Source organism: Phoenix dactylifera, chromosome 8, assembly GCF_009389715.1.
Source record: "Phoenix dactylifera cultivar Barhee BC4 chromosome 8, palm_55x_up_171113_PBpolish2nd_filt_p, whole genome shotgun sequence".
In the NCBI taxonomy this organism is placed as follows: Eukaryota; Viridiplantae; Streptophyta; class Magnoliopsida; order Arecales; family Arecaceae; genus Phoenix; species Phoenix dactylifera.
Window position 1 is genome coordinate 17,419,784 of NC_052399.1, and position 16,130 is coordinate 17,435,913.

The 16,130-nt window shown below is 38.8% G+C and overlaps 1 protein-coding gene across 1 annotated transcript; it reads left to right on the forward strand.

Annotated features, from left to right (window-relative positions):
• Window positions 1-9,725: 9,725 nt before the first annotated feature.
• On the forward strand, window positions 9,726-10,980 carry LOC103710928 (transcription repressor OFP7). Its single transcript, XM_026806143.2, has one exon. The coding sequence runs from the start codon at window positions 9,769-9,771 to the stop codon at window positions 10,870-10,872; it is 1,104 nt and encodes a 367-aa protein (XP_026661944.2). The 5' UTR covers window positions 9,726-9,768; the 3' UTR covers window positions 10,873-10,980.
• The last annotated feature ends 5,150 nt before the right edge of the window (window positions 10,981-16,130 follow it).

The following is a 16,130-nucleotide window of genomic DNA, read 5'->3' on the forward strand; positions in this document are numbered from 1 at the left end:
CCTTCCACATCATAGGCTCAGACCGAATGCATATGCTAGGACCTGGAATTTAATGTTACCAACAGTTGAGTTTGCATGTAATAGTCCATTCGAATTGGTGCATGATCACAAACCTAGGCAACCCATAGACCTGTTTTTCATGTCTCATCAGTATAGAGTCTTTGAGTCTACACAATCAATTGCATCACATCCACATTCATTGCATCAAGAAATCAGCAATTGTAGTCACTTTAATAACTTAAAATATAAATTCCTTGCTGATTTACATAGACGTTATAAGGAGTTAAGTGAAAAAGATTACGTCATGATAAGAATTAGGTTTGAACGACTTTCTTCGGAAACGTTTAAGAAATTGCAAATTTGTAGTGCAGAACAGTTCAAAATCTTAAAGAAAACCAGTTCGAATGCATATGTTGTGGAACTTCCTGATGACTATGGGATTAGTGCGACATTTAATATTGAAGATTTAGTCCCATACAAAAAGATAATATTCCTGCCTTCTGACCCCTTTATTGATATACCTGCCCATGTTGGACACCCTGCCCTATTACCTGCTGTTGAGCCACCACCTCCCAAATTTCATGCACGCAGAGAACAAATAGAACATATATTGGATGAGCAGGTTATTTCAAGCAGGAACGGTGGTTACCAACGTTACCTTGTTCGGTGGAAAGGTCGACCAAAGTCTGATGTGACGTGGATTTCCAAAGCACAGTGGCAGCGCATTGATCCCGATCTTCTGGAGCAGTACGACAGCCGGCCAGACCTGTACTCGACGGGGTCGAGTTTTTCTCACCCGGGAGGAGTTGATGGGGACATCAGAGCCCTTCATCCAGATGATCCTGAGCCCCCGGATTGAGCCAGACCCGTTTATTTGCATATTTATTTTATTATTTTATTTTCGGGCTTGTTTGCATTCTAGGGTTTATTTGTAGTTTATGTTATTTCTGGGCTTATTTGCATTTTAGGGCTTATTTGTGTTATTTGTGGGTTTATTAGGATTTATTTCTGTGTAAGGGGGGTTTATGCAAGTTGTGTATTTGGGCCCTATATATAGGGAACTATTTTCATGATTAGGATTTAATGAATGATTAAGAATTTCTTTTCCCTCCAAATCTTATTCTTCCTCCTCCTCCTCCCCTTCTCTTCTTCCTGTGTCTCTAGAACCTCTTCTTCCTTCTTCCTCTCTTGTTCTTCCTTCTTCTCCTCTTTTCCCGCATTTGTGCGGCATCAGTTTTAGACTAAATAGCATCTCTGAATTCAAAGAAATGAAGGCAGAAGGAGAAAAAGACATGCATGTCCACCACATGAGCCTCACATGAAAGGCCTGTAAAAGGTGGGAAGGGCTATCGCCTGCATGTCTCCTTATGCTTGGCAATCGGAATTCCCCTCTTTTTGGGGGTTGTGCAGGAACAAAGTTCGGAGCCGAACAAACGCTATCGGCCATCACCAAGTGATTAATAACCGAAGAAAACTCATTCATTCTGATTATCCACCTTTGAGTTATAGTAGCCTCTTTGGTAAGATAATCCGCCAGTTGATTAACCTTCCTAAAAATATGGTTCCCAGAGAAGCTATGAAGATGTTCTGTAACTACTTTGATGTTCCGAACAACTGGGTATAATGAAGAGCTCGTTTGGCTTGCAGAAAAAAGAGAGAAAGTATGGTCAACGGAAAAGTAATGAGATGCCTCTTGCTTGGTTGGAGTTTTCAAAGAAGAGAGATGGAAAAGTTGTATTTCTATGGAAATATGATTCCCATATTTCATGGAAAAGTTAATTTTCCATAAGTCGAAAATTACTCTATTTTTAGTTTTTTCCAATAAGGCCCTACAGCATTAAAGACCTAATTGTTATTAAAGGTATAATAGGAATTACAAATAACTTTTTCAAGAAAATGGATGGTCAACCAAATATAAGCACTCTGAAATTCTGTCACTTTTTCATGGTCAACCAAACATGCCAAAAGTGCTTTCCCAAGCATCCTCTTCGTAGAAATTTATTTTTCAGAAATCATATTTCTAGGAGTAAAAATGCTTCCGGCGAACCAAAAAAGTCCGAAGAAGTTTTTCCGTTAATCCAAGCAACAGTTGTAGTTGAATCATCTTCCAAAGCAATCCTTCCGGCTTGGAAATACCGAATGGCTACTTGCCATCTGAGCCATGCCGCCACTGATCTCTTCAACAGGAACAGAACTAGCATGAAAGTGGACAAGAACCAGCGAGAAGAATCCTGGACCCGCACGGCTTTAACTGAAAGATCCATCAAGTTTATTTTAATGAAACCTAGTTGTGGAGGTTGCCAATGAATAAGGATTTGTTGACGAGATTCCGCAAAGTCCTGCCGGGTAAGACAACCCAGGATTCCAGTTCTCCTAAGCTTTCTACCATTCATAGAGCTGTACCCATTCACTAACCATTCTGTACGAGCAGTAGCAAGAATCTCCATAGGCCCTCTATGTTGGTCTTGAAACAAGAACTCATTCCTACTCTTCCACGCAATCCACAAGACATAGGCTTCTATTGATTCTTTTCAGAATTCCGCTTTGGATGGAATGAATTCAAGAACTTGGTCAGTAGAGACAAACAGAGGTCTTCCAAACTGCTGAAAGGTTATCCAGATAGGTGCAACTTTTAGTGCATTGGAAGAAGATGCCATCGATCGTTTCCGGATCCCTCTTACATCTACCACAGATACAGGTGACATAGTCTGAATAATCTGTAAGAGATAATCAGCCGTAGGTAGCTTACCTTTTAACTTCCACAAAAACAATTGCACTTTGCTATGGACTTTCAACCCCAGCATCGTTGAATAGTATGAGCAAGCACATGATCTGTGAGAGGAGTAAACCTCGTTCATAGATACTTTGGTTCTATATAGCTTTCACCCCAGCACAAGATATCCTCCCACCTTTCATTGCAAGCTGAAATATTCAAAATATGATCCGCTACTGGTTGAGGGAAGCACCGTTGTATAGCATCACAGTTCCAAGATCCATCTTCTAACGTAAGATGATTAATCGTTGGACAAATGGGTAACAAATCAACGTTATAGCACAAAGGCCTTCTGCAAATTGGCTGAGTTGAAAAGCAGAGCTCTTGTGGATGATTCTCCCCACTGGGGAAGTATTAGAGGATAGAGCATAGGAATGCTATTGGCCATTAAAATTGTGTTTCGACTTCAAGATCTCTACTAACAGGGTCGTTGGATTCATCACTATTCTTCCTGCCAACCACACCACTTCTCAACTTGAGGAATGCCCGATCCTTCCTTCCTTTTCGGAGTACAGATGGTTTTCCAAGCAACAGTGTGGATGAATCTTTGCTCATTTCCATGCCTCCAAATAAAATCATGCAGAGTCCGATTGCGCCGGTGAAAGCAACCAGCTGGTGCAGTTAGTATTGGACTTGGCATTCCCCTCTTAACACTTAAAGGAGGTGTGCGCCCATTTCTTGCAACGTTAGCGAGCACTTGGGGCCCATGGCCCTTTTGGGAGTCAGAAGTAAAAATCTAAGATAAGCCGAAAGACCTCAGCAGTCATCAGCAAGCTAATCAAGAGAAAAAGGGTTGTCAGCCTCCTTTTTCTTTCTTTCTTTTTATTTCTTCTCCCTTCCATGGCTTTTGGCCTTTTTTTTCTGAGGAAGAGCATGGCTTTTGGCCTTGCATGCACTCCCCGTCCTAAGAGAAGAAATTGCCCTGAGAGTGAGAGGGAGACAGAGAGACCAAAGAGACAGTGGCTCAGTGCTGACTGTTTTGTCCACTAATGGGTGCCAGCACTAAGAGTGGACAGAGGCATGGCGACACGTTTCATGCGAAATGAGCCCACAAGGGACAGAGCTCACCGCTCATTTCTCCTCTCTCTCTTCCCTCCATTAATGCATTTCAAAAACTTGGGGATACTCAACTCAAGCAACCTGCTCTGCAATGGATTTACAAAGACCAACGTGCTGCTGGGATGGCGCAAACCCAAGGACTTGTACAAGGCCGGGGCTTGGGAGTTTGGGTTAGTTACCACCCCTTTTGTTTGCTTTTAGCTTTTTTAATATCCAAAACACTGTTTACGAGCAGGAAAACAGAGGAAACGATCTGATCCATGGTTTTGGATAATTGATGGAGCATTCATGTCGTGAGTGCTCATACTTGCAGGAGGAAAAAAGTATTTGAAGTTTTGGGATGGAGAAGCTTGTAATTTTGGATTGAGGATCCACAAGGGCCGCAACTATAGAGCTGAAATCAATGGTAAATTTGCTTTGATATTGGCCCTATGCTTGTTATATTATACTATTTGACTTAGCTGTAGCAATATTTATTGGAGGTTGCTTGTAAAAGAAGATATACAAATATTTGTTGCGGCCTAACTGTTAGCTAAGTAGAAAGCTATGGAGGTTGGATCAAAGCAAGATTATAAACTAAAAATTCTAAATTCTTTTTATAAAGCTTTGTAGTTCTGAGAAGCAATGTCTTTTTTTTTCCACGGACATTTTGTTTTTGAGCAAATTAAGTTAAATTTTCCATCCCATAGTCTTCTTAACCTGTATATTTGAGTATTCTTCTGATTCTCCTTGCAAAATTTTTTTAAAAAAAAGAGAAGAAGAATATTCTTCTAATTCATGCACCATGGCTCTTATTGAGATAGAGGCACTGGACAGAAGGGAGTTCAAAGGACGTTGAATATGCATTTTTAGCCTACTAATATCATCTCTGCTTCAAATGGTTTTATCAAAAATGCAAATAAAACTTGTATAATTACATGAAATATTTTTATATAACATAGGTGCATCTTATTTTTAGAATTGAAAATAGATGCATGTTAATGATTGTGTGCTAGTACAGTTACATAAACACATATGCTATGAAAAAAAAGACCAAAAAAAAAAAAAACGCACACTGAACTGAGCTTGATCCATCAATCTAATTTTTGATGTCAAGCATATTATTTATACGCCGGAGACAAGATTTGTCATCAAAGTATTATGGGAATATGTATTATGCAATGAAAGTGGCCCGCCGATTTCCACAAATAACTATTGGTATCACATACGCAAGGCTATACGCCAAAGTTTAGCCTATCCGGTACAAATCAGTACGAATTAGTATATAGTTGAGACATTTTATACACATCAATTATAAAATTATATATAGATCAGCAAGTTGACCATCATAAACACCCTGCTATGAATTATATAATACTTCTACCATTCTCAACATCAAATTAGTATCTTGATCCATTGACAGGCGAGTTGATCATCATATCCTATATAATATTTTTATGTATAACAGGACGTTTCTGTCAAAGCTAACTGCAATAAACAGCTTATTTTATCGGTTTCTCCTTTCAATTGTCAATAAAGAAGGAACAGAAGAATGCTGCAGTAAAAAAGCTGAAATTACGAACAACCATCACATCAAACCATAGGAGACAGGAGTTAACGCCAAGGAAGTCGCACTCAGCGGTCAAGGGCCTTGTGCCCGGATGGTCGGCTCCCCATGGGCAGAAATTTTGAGTCACCTGAAGCCCTCTGTATGGAATTTTCCTGAGATTTGGTTGGTTTTATCCGGAAGCTAGCATATATTCCACACGACGCATGGGATACAGTGTTTCCTTTTTTTTAATTATTTTTAAAATATAATAAATTATAATAGATAGAAAGCTCCAATTACACATTAAGCAATAAATTTTAGAATAGCTAAGCAGAAACTTCTATTATTAATATCGACATCTATATAGCAAAAAGAAGAACTTTGAATCTCCACACAAAAATTCTCGATATTGATACCGTACCATAAATACTGACTTGCGCAATATATGGGATACTGTGTTTTTCTCCTTTTACTAATTGTTCTTTAAACAAAGTATAACGATAAAAAAAATTATAATAATATGAGACTTCAATTAGCAAATTTTTATTATACATTAAATAATAGATTTTAATAATGATCGAGCAAAACTTCTGTTATCTATTATAGCATCCGCATGGTAAATGGAGAACTTTGCACAAGGAGTTATATGCTGAAACTTCCATCATTAATAACAATAGCAGTTACATAGATCTCACGTGACGCATAGGATATAATTTTTTTTTTTAAAAAAAAAATTGTAACATAACAGTTTAGCAGGTTATAGCACATAAAAGAACTTAATAACCAATTTTTTTTGCATATTAAATAATAAACTTTAATAATAACCGAGTATATTAATACCGACATCATTATTATCTATTGTATATTAAGTAATAAATTTAATAATTGAGTATATTAATTCCAACTTTATCCACATGATGTAATGTATGGAGAGTGTTTCACAAGGTATATGTTTTTAACACATTTTTGCATGTTACCCCCTTATATCTAGTTTTCTCCTTCAGGGAATCGCATCATCCTTTTGTGAATGTCTACGGGTGGTGAAATTAACTCGAACTAAAAAATAGCGCAGTTGAAGCATGAGCAACCTGAGTCATGCCTGCGGCATCTCGCAGTTAGGATTCTTGGAAAGTGGCAAACGAAAACTGGTAAGAAACCATTTTAAAAATCCATCCATCCTTCACGTGTGCTTGTTTGACTTTATCAATGGAATCCACACCCTTTCATCTCTAATTCTATGCAACTAAGAAGCCTACCTATTGGCCCTCGGTGCCTGACCGATCTTCCATTTTTTGCTTGTAAATGATTGTCTCCTTGTCAGGGCAGGGAAGAGGGACATGCTGGCCCTCAAAAGTGTCTTGGAGAACTACTATAAGGCATTAGGTTAGAGGGGGAACCTTCACAAGTCTACCGTCTGCTTCAGTCTAAAGACGGAGTTGCAGATGAAGTAGGCTATTAGGGGGCTCCTTGGTATTAGGGAGCAGGAGGGGCCATGGAGTTATCTGGGTATCCCCATCACGGAGGGAGACTGCGGGTGTTGGAGTGCCTCAACATGGTGCAGCGCATCCATGGAGGCTGGAGAGCAACCTCGCTATCCATGATAGGTAGGCAAACGCTGGTGAGATCGGTCCTGAGCTACATGCTGGTCTATCTCATATCCAACACAGTCGTCCCGAAGATTGTGTTGATGAGGATTGAACGGCTTCTTCGAAACTTCTTGTGGGGCTCAAATGGCGATAGTCACGAGGTGCATCTATTGGCATGGGAGACGATCTGCCAGCCAACTCATCAGAAAGGTCTAGGTGTCCAGTCTCTTTTTATGAAGAGACATTGATTGCATGACATGCGGCGAGACTGGTACTTGAGCTACAGTTCTTCTGGAGTCAGGTGATGATTGCTTGCTACGAACCAGTAATGGTAGGTGAGGTAGCTTAGAATGGTCAGAGGTGTTCCTTCCTGTAGGGGGAAATTTGTAGGTATGTGTCCACCGCCTTAGCTAATACCAAGTGGCTGATCGGCGATGGGGCAGTGTGGATGTGGTAGAAGACCCTTGGGTTGATACTCGCCCGATGAGCTATAGCCGACCATGGTCAACATTGAGGCCGTATGTGAGCTATGGGTTTGCGTTCTTCTCCGCCCTGAGGGGGCAAGATGGGACACTAACCGGATCAGCCATCTGTTTGGTGACTGGTGAGTACCTCGCAGAGAGAGTCTGGTCGTTGCAAGTTCTGAAGAATGCTAGTCTAGATGTGAGGGTTTGGTGTACGTCTTGTAGCCCCAGAGTCAGAGTGAGAGACATCTATGGCCTCCTTTAGAGTGAGCAACACTCGAGGCAGGATTGTGCCTGAATCTGGAGGTTCGATCTTCACACGAGAGTTGCTATATTTTTTCTAGAAGGTGGTTTGGAATCGGCTGCTGACAAAATCTGCATTGAGCGAATGGGGACTGTGCATCCAATCATAGTGCCATGGATGTTAAGTGGAGGAGAACATGTACCACACTCTGTTTTAGTGTGAGCGAGCTAGGAGGGTCTGGAGGCTCGTCGATATTCCGTTGAATGCTCGGTGCCAGTCGGGCTCCTTCACTCAAGCGCTCGGACGGTGGGCCGCCGCCCCTCAGACCTGATATGTGGCCATTGGGGCGATTTATACTGCTTACCATATTTGGCTGGCTAAGAATGCCTAGATATTTGGAGAGAGCAGCCCTACACTCAAGTTCGTCATAGAGTGGGCCCGTGCACAGACGACAAAGATCACCCATACAGGTCCATTGAACAGGTCTTTGATAGCTCGAGGTATCTGGAGCTCTATATCTGCTCTTGTAGCGCTATGAATGGTATTTTTTGCTTGGGACCCACACCCCTGAGTTTTCTCAAGGTCAACTTCGGCGGACATGTGCTACATGGTGGCAGAAGAGGTGGTGCAGAATTCATGATCAGAGGCTCAAACTCTAGAGTCGTTATTGCTGATGGGTGCCAGATCTTTGACATTTCTATTTCTTGGCCGAAGCTAAGGACAGCTTGAACTAGTTTGTATTAGGCCCGACGTGTTGCACAATTCTGCTCGAGGGTGACTTGGCTACGGTGATTAGCTAGATCCAGAGGTGCACCGGCAACATGGGTGGTTGTCACCCATTGCTTCGGAACATTTGGGCTATGATAGGTAGAGACGTTGCTTTTTAGACCAAGCATATTTATAAAGAGGTCAATGGAGGTGCAGATTGGGTGGCTTTGTATGTAGCTGACCACTCTAGGGGAGCTCTCTGGATTGGTGAGGGAGAGCTGCTTAGAGCGCTCCGAGACTTGTTATCTTTTAACTTTTTTGGATGTATTTATACTAGAAGTGTATGAGTCATCCATTGTAGCCAAAAAAAAGAAGTCAACAACTAGTGAATGTACAAAACATAAAGATCCTCCCATATAACCCTCTCAAATGACAATCTAATCTATATTTTGGTCGGACAGTACGTTAGGCTATCACGTGTTTACGCTATTATACAATACATATTTACCAAAACTATCGTTGGTTATCATAACAATCATTAATCATATAGTATAAATATTTTTTAAGTAAAAATTAGTACAAAATGGATTTTTATAAAATTAATATTTTATCTAGTGAAAATTATAAATGTAAAATTATAGTCACTATTTTCGTTACATAATGACATAGCTATTATTTAAAAAGCCATTATCGAGTGCAATCAAACTGATCCGAGTCGAATAGCTAGAGGCTCGAGCTCGACTCGATTTAAAATACTCAGGCTCGAAATTCAACTTGAGATCAGTCAAGCCTTAATAGCTTTACTTGATTGAAAAAAAGTAATACTCCAGATCAACTCAAGCCAACTCAAATATCAGCCCAGCTACACTCAAACTCGAATTCGAGTCTTGGTCATAATTTAAAAGTATGACTAAAATAAATATAATATAGTAATATATTTTAAAATATTAAATTAATAATATATAATATAATATTATTCAGGTCGAGTATTCTACGATTCAAGTTTGACTCGAAAAGCTGTTCAATTTATTCAACAAGCTGGCATCAGCTGAGTCAAATTGAATCGTGTTTGGACCTAGCGGAGCCTCAGCAAATCTCTCATTTGCACCTCTATATTTTATATTAAACCAGGAGATGTATGCCCGATGCAGCCCGACGCGCCCGTCCGACCTGCCCCCTCGGGCACGACACTCATTCCACCAATTACTCGAAAAGGCAAACCACCAACTCGTTCCTACAATAATAAGCTCATAATATAGGGGAGCCACTTCTAGCTAGCGTGGATTCCTTTCCTTAGCCTGAGTTTGAAATACTATAAAAACCCTCCCCTCCTCATTTTTTACTATTCTTCTCTCCTCTTCAAGTCAAAACAAGTGCAAATGAGATAAAGGGATCGAGGAGAGGCAATGGAGAGCAACAAAAGCAGTAGCAGGCTTAAACAGCGACTCGCTCGCATGTTTAAGTCCTCTTCTCTTCTCCGCTCCGCCTGCAACAGTTCCACCTCCGCTGCAACCATCCTGAGCTCCACCGGCTCGAGTCGGACACTTCTGCACGACGTCGCCTGTGAGCCCTTCTTCGTCCCCCGCCGCCACCGACACCGAGGTGTCGATGATGATGGTATGCTCTTAGCCCATAATAGCCTCGGTCGGTCTCCATCCTACTGGATCGCCAACGATCGTCATCATGAGGTTCCCGCCTTGCGGCTCGCCATAGATTGTGGCGGTTGCCGGCCTACCGGAGACCTTCCTCTTCTCATGGCCAAGAGTGAGAAGGGGAAACATGGGAAGAATAAGAAGAAGGAGAGGAGAGTGAGGGAGACGGGTGGGTTCTACGTGACCGGAGAGGGGGAGGGGAGGATGTGCCCTCCAGCTTCCCCTTCCTCTCCGTCAAAGAGTTCTTATTACTACTATTGCTTCAATGAAGTGGGGAAAGAAGAGAAAAAGATGGAGAGAAACAAGAAGAAAAAGAAGAAGAAGAAGTTGCTGTCCAATAGCTATGGATTCAGTAGCTCTTCTTCTGTGAACAGTGATGATGGATTCGAGCTCTTTACTAGTGAAGAAGGAGAGGGTAAGGAGGAAGTGACCGAGACTTTCTTCTCATCGAGGAGCTTCTCCTCTGATTCCTCAGAGTTCTACCAGCGTCCCATGCCCAATGCTAACAAGAACAAGAGTAAGAAGGCGTCTCGATGTCCACCAAGAATAAGATCCAAGAATCACGAGAATCGGAATGCCAGCGAGGGGTTTCGGCCCTTGGTTTCGATAGCCTCGAGGGAGAAGAAGATGAAAGAGTTGGCGGAGGAGAAGAGAGGGTTTGCGGTAGTGAAGCGGTCGAGCGATCCTCATGGTGACTTCCGGAGCTCGATGGTGGAGATGATCGTTGGGAGACAAATCTTCGAGGCAGAGGATTTGGAGAGGCTCCTCCATTCTTACCTCTCTTTGAACTCCCCTCACCACCACCCAATCATCCTCCAGGCTTTTTCTGATAAATGGGTAGTCCTCTTCGGTAACTGATTGTTCAAATCTAATGTAAGATTGTGGTCTTTCTCTTATTGTTGGAATGTTTACTGTTAACTGGGTATTAGTCGCTGACTGTAATATTAGTCTGCTGTTTGTGAGTTCTCTCTCCAAGATCTTAGTTACTTTTCTTCATCCTCGTTTTAGTCTTTGTTCTATTCATTACCTCCTCTTCTCCTCCTCCCGCATGTGCATGGAATGGAGATAAAAGCTATATGCAGTGTTTCTCCTATAGGTAAGGTCAAGCGAAGGAATTAAGTTGAAAAGTTGCACCACTCTCTTGGGATTTGAGCTGGGATTTCTTCTTTTTTCTCCTTTTAAAAAAGCTAAAAGAAAGTGTGCAATAAAAGAAAACCTAAAAGAGGCGAAAAAATGGCTAGAAGCGCTGGATTCTTGAGGAATTCTCGTTGCCAATGTCAAAAAAAAAAAAAAAAAAAAAAAAAAAAACACTTATGTACATCAGATTCTTTACCCCAAGACTCCCTCTTCAGGGCAGCCATACATTTTCTATGAGGGTAGAAGTGTAATTGGATAATCTTTTACTTCTTTTTTTTTTCTTTGTTCAAAACTAATCCTACTTTTTTTTTTGATGATAAAAAAACTACCATTTAGTCCGAACTAATCCTTATCATAAAGAAGGTTCAAAACTAATCCTTATCATAAAGAAGGTCCGAACTTTGAACCTTCTCTTTTAAATTATAGAAATATTACTAAAAATAATTATTTAAGTTAAAGAGTGTTAAAAATCGAGTTTTTGAGATAAAATGAAGTCCTGATATAATCTTGTGTGTAGGGTAAGGTAAAAGAGACAATGGACTAAAGGTAAAATCCAGCATGTAGAGTATGACCCTTGTCATAAATATCAGAGAAATAAGAATTGCATTTCAGCATTGTACTTGCTCTTCTATCCATGTGAATGTTTTGTTAACAAAGTATTTAGGATTAAAGGAATATGTCACTAAGATCCAGAGTATTTATACCACGATCCAAATAAGCCTCACTCACAGGTATCTAAGCAATTCTTTCTTTTGCTTTTATAGAACTTTCCTCTTAAATCATCAAACCATCACCCACTAGCTCAATGACAAGCTCTCCTTTTTAATGTGCCCCCATTCTTCTCACCTTCACTCTGAGACCTCGCAATACAGCCGTAGTAGTCAATGGCTTTTGTTTCTTTTTGTAACACTAAGTGCTGGCTTTAGCCCTAGATGTAGCAACTCTGAGCACTTGGCGAAGAGACCTAGTTTTCCCTAGTGTAATGTTCTCTTTTCTCCCATGTATTGACTGTTAATTAACGGCATGTAACCATGCTTGATGATTAAAAATATGTTAGATCACAGTCTAAACAAAAAAATAGTTTGATAATATATAATTTATTACGGACATGAATATATATCTATAAGCATGTATTATGTATTAAAAAAGACTCCATAAAGGTTATGGAAAAGACAATTCCATGTTCAAGAGCTCTCATATATTTTGGAAAGGTAATCAAGTGGTCGACCATCTCTCGCTTCCTCTTTCTGACCGAAGAGGGAGATAGATGTGCTAGAAAACTTGTTAACGTCTTTTTTCTCTTTAGGATGGTTAAAAGAAAGATAATAAATTCTATAATTAGGTTGGGTAAATGTAAGGGCGTGCTATTGGCATCAAATTATCCAGAAAAGGGATAATGAAAGAATAATGATGAGAATAGCATGGATCCGGATGCTTTGATCTTTAAGAATTTTCACTATGGTTACGCCATCCTTTTGGAAGAAGAAAAAATGTGGTATAGCCGAAGCTATGATCGAAGTACTAGATTGCTATTCCTACCAACAAATTAGAGTCTTACTTGAAAATTAAAAGCAAGAAATTTAAAGATAAAGTAAGGATAAGGATAATTTAAACATATACTGATTTAATTTATTGAGCAGCCAAAGAATCCCTTCTTGGGATTACAATCTAAAATTTATAAGTGGCTTCGATAAACAGCTTGATATATGTCATTATATAACTTTGGACACTTGTCCTTGTTGGTTTGTATCATATGGACTGTCATTGTCATGCATGGTAGTTATCTTCTCCCCACCATTTCTATATTCTGAGTAGTTGTACGACTTCTCCTATGTCCTGAATCGTGGTAAGCTAGGTGTAACTACCCTACTTCTCCATACTCTAGGTAATAGTGAAATATGTGTAACTTCCACTCGTCTATACTCCGAGTAGTGGTAAACTAGGTGTAACGACTTGGCTCCTCCTATGCATGAGTAGTGATAATTGATGGTCAACCACCATCTTTAGACTCTGCTCTACTAAGACTTCATTCTAGGCTGATAGTTCTTGTCCCTCTTGGTTTACACCATATTTAGTCGATCTGCATTCTTGGTGTATCAGCCTTTAGATTGTAGCCATCGATCTGGATGTGTTGTGAATACTAACTTGCTAGATTTGTTTGTTCATCGATGATTGAATCCTTTATTTGGACTTTTGGCCAGCAAGTTGGTCTAAATGTTCAAGTGCTTGTTGATGCTTGTGCAGTAGGTATCCGGAGAATGCAATAGGTATGATGTTGTTTAATCACCAAAAAGTATTATCAAGATTGAATGGTTATACAGGCGACCGTGATCATTGATTCTTCTTAATTATATAATTAAAAGGAAACTATATAGAACCATGTTAAAAGAAATATCAGATTAGCCACCAGGAGAAAAATGAAATATCAGAGCTAGATGTTGAAGATTTGGATCTAAGTATCAGAACAGGAAAATAATATTTAACATACATTATATAGGTATTGAATCATAATAAATTTAAACTGGAAAAAGGATCCACAAGAAAAAGTTGCATGAAATTCCAAAAACAAATAGAATTATTGGATTTGGATTTGCCACTTGCTAAAGTCGACCAAATCTGACCCAGCCGATTTGCACTGTAACAGGGAGTAAACACGACCAGAACTTGACAACGTTAGAACCAAGATTGAAGACGACTAATCAAAGGCTGGTGTGCTATTTTCTGATCACAGAGGAGGCCAGATGGCAGAGGATAATAACCCCAAATAGGTAAAGGTGGCAAGAAGAGTAGTAGTATTTAATTGTCAGCTAGCGGTGCGCTGCGAGTATAGGAACTTTTCAGAGGATACGTACGCAGGCACCAAAGTTGTAGGCTTTTTAATGTACAAGTTGAGAAAAAAAGTTTTAAGATTTTTTTTTTTGGGAGAGAGAAGAAAGAGTGACAGAGGAGAGAGGGTTCGTTAAGTTGGGGTGGCAGCGGCTTGCTGTGTTAAGAAAGTATAGGGGAAAGAGAATTCCTTTCTCCATGCAGCAATATGAGAGGCATTTACGTGGGTTGGTGCAGAGTTAAGTGGAGGGAAGGATGCTGACATCCCATCGAACACCCCTTTTGCTCCTGTTTAATTTTTTGTTTCCTACTCCTTTAACTCATCGATCGCCTTGGTTCTTGAGCTCTTTCAAAAGGACACCTCTCTCTGTCTCATGTGTGAAGCGTGAGAACATGATGGCATTTTGAGAGAAATTATTACATGAACCAAGTCCACTAAACTAATCCAATAATATAGATGGTGGATAACATGCACCCATTATTTGATCTTGAATTATTTAAATATAAAATATAATATGGTGAGCGACTATTGGACTGGTCCAATGAATTTGATCTATCTAATAATTAGACTTATTTTGGTGATACTATGGTGCGCGTGTGTTAGTGCCATGCAGGGGTATTGGAGATGACCTATTTGGGCTATTCGGTAGCTACAAGGTGCAGGTTCTTAGGATTTAGTGCAGCAAGAGTAATTCAAATTGAATGTATGGGACTTCTCTATGTTGTAATATGATTTAGAGGAAATCTTTTTCAAAAAAATAAAAATTTTTATATTTTAGTAATGTCGATACAAAATTTTAAAAAAATCAAGAATCATTTCTACACCGGTTGAGAGCAGGTACAATACATACCAACCCAAAAACCAAGATGAAGGACATTGACGAATATGCATGAATATATTCCAAAAATCTTTGATATGTCTTGTCTAGGTCTCCAACTTCTAATTTGCATTTCTCATGATGTTTTCTCACAAGAGTACTGTGTTTTTGCATGAAGAATGCATGGATATCGAGTTGATTACATTAGCTTTAGTTTCATTTATGTGCTTAAGTTAGAAACAAGCATATCTATCACATAAATAATATATCGTGCACTATCCAAAATATATTACAATGAATTAATTTATTTTTCTCTTTTAGAGATTAAATTGTTATTTTTAGACATATATATTTTAATTAATTATATATTAAATTTAATAAAAATAGGTTTACTTAGAAAATGAAGCTCTTATCTTAGATATTAATTTACAATGATCTAATACTTCCAGTTTTTTTTCAGAAAAGGTATAATATTTCTAATACATTTTATATAATGATTTCAAAATTGCTAATAAAATTTAGAAAAAGATAGAAATTTTTATTTTTCCAAGCAAATAAACATTATCTCCAGACGTAGTCCAGCTAGTGGCTATCACATCACATATACCTGAAAAGATTAATATCATTTTTAATATTTCAATAAATTATTTTTTAGGTAACTAAATTTAAATTCTAAATAGTGAAAAAATTAAATTTTAAGCGAGGGCTTTCATAGATGGACCCTATATGTACATCATACAAAAAAAATCAATTTGAACAGATTAATTTTAAAATGTAATTACTACTAGGCACAAATTCGAGTAGAATCCTTGTGCCCAAATTTATCTCATTATTTTTGCAAATCTGCTAGAATGTGGACATCGTAATTACAAAACATGATCCCAAATTTTATTCATGAATTTGACATATTTAATAGCTTTTATATTATTTTCAGTAGAAATAAATTTTAAAAATAGGTAGCTCAAAAAAACAATCTGGTAGAGATGTTGAATAGACCATTCTCAACGCCATATCCAAAATTAGTCGCAGCGAACATCATTGGTCGGGTTAATTTGCTTATTTTTAAAAATAGGTAGCTCAAAGAACCCATATTTCTCAATCAATTTGACCTAACATTTTTTGATTTGAGAACAAGTTTAATAATGATAACAAGTTTAATAATGTTTAAATGCTAAAATTAATTGACTAACTTAAAATGTAATTAGTCATATGGTTATTAGATTATATACAGTAGATTAGCTATGTAAATAAAACATATAAATATCGTCAATCAACCTGAACCCGATAAATAGAACCATGGTTCCAACCTTCGCCGGCCTGTAATCTCATGGTATT

What these genes read in the sequence shown, in the direction of transcription:
- LOC103710928 (XM_026806143.2), top strand. Translation starts at nt 9,769, where the DNA reads ATGGAGAGCAACAAAAGCAGTAGCAGGCTTAAACAGCGACTCGCTCGC.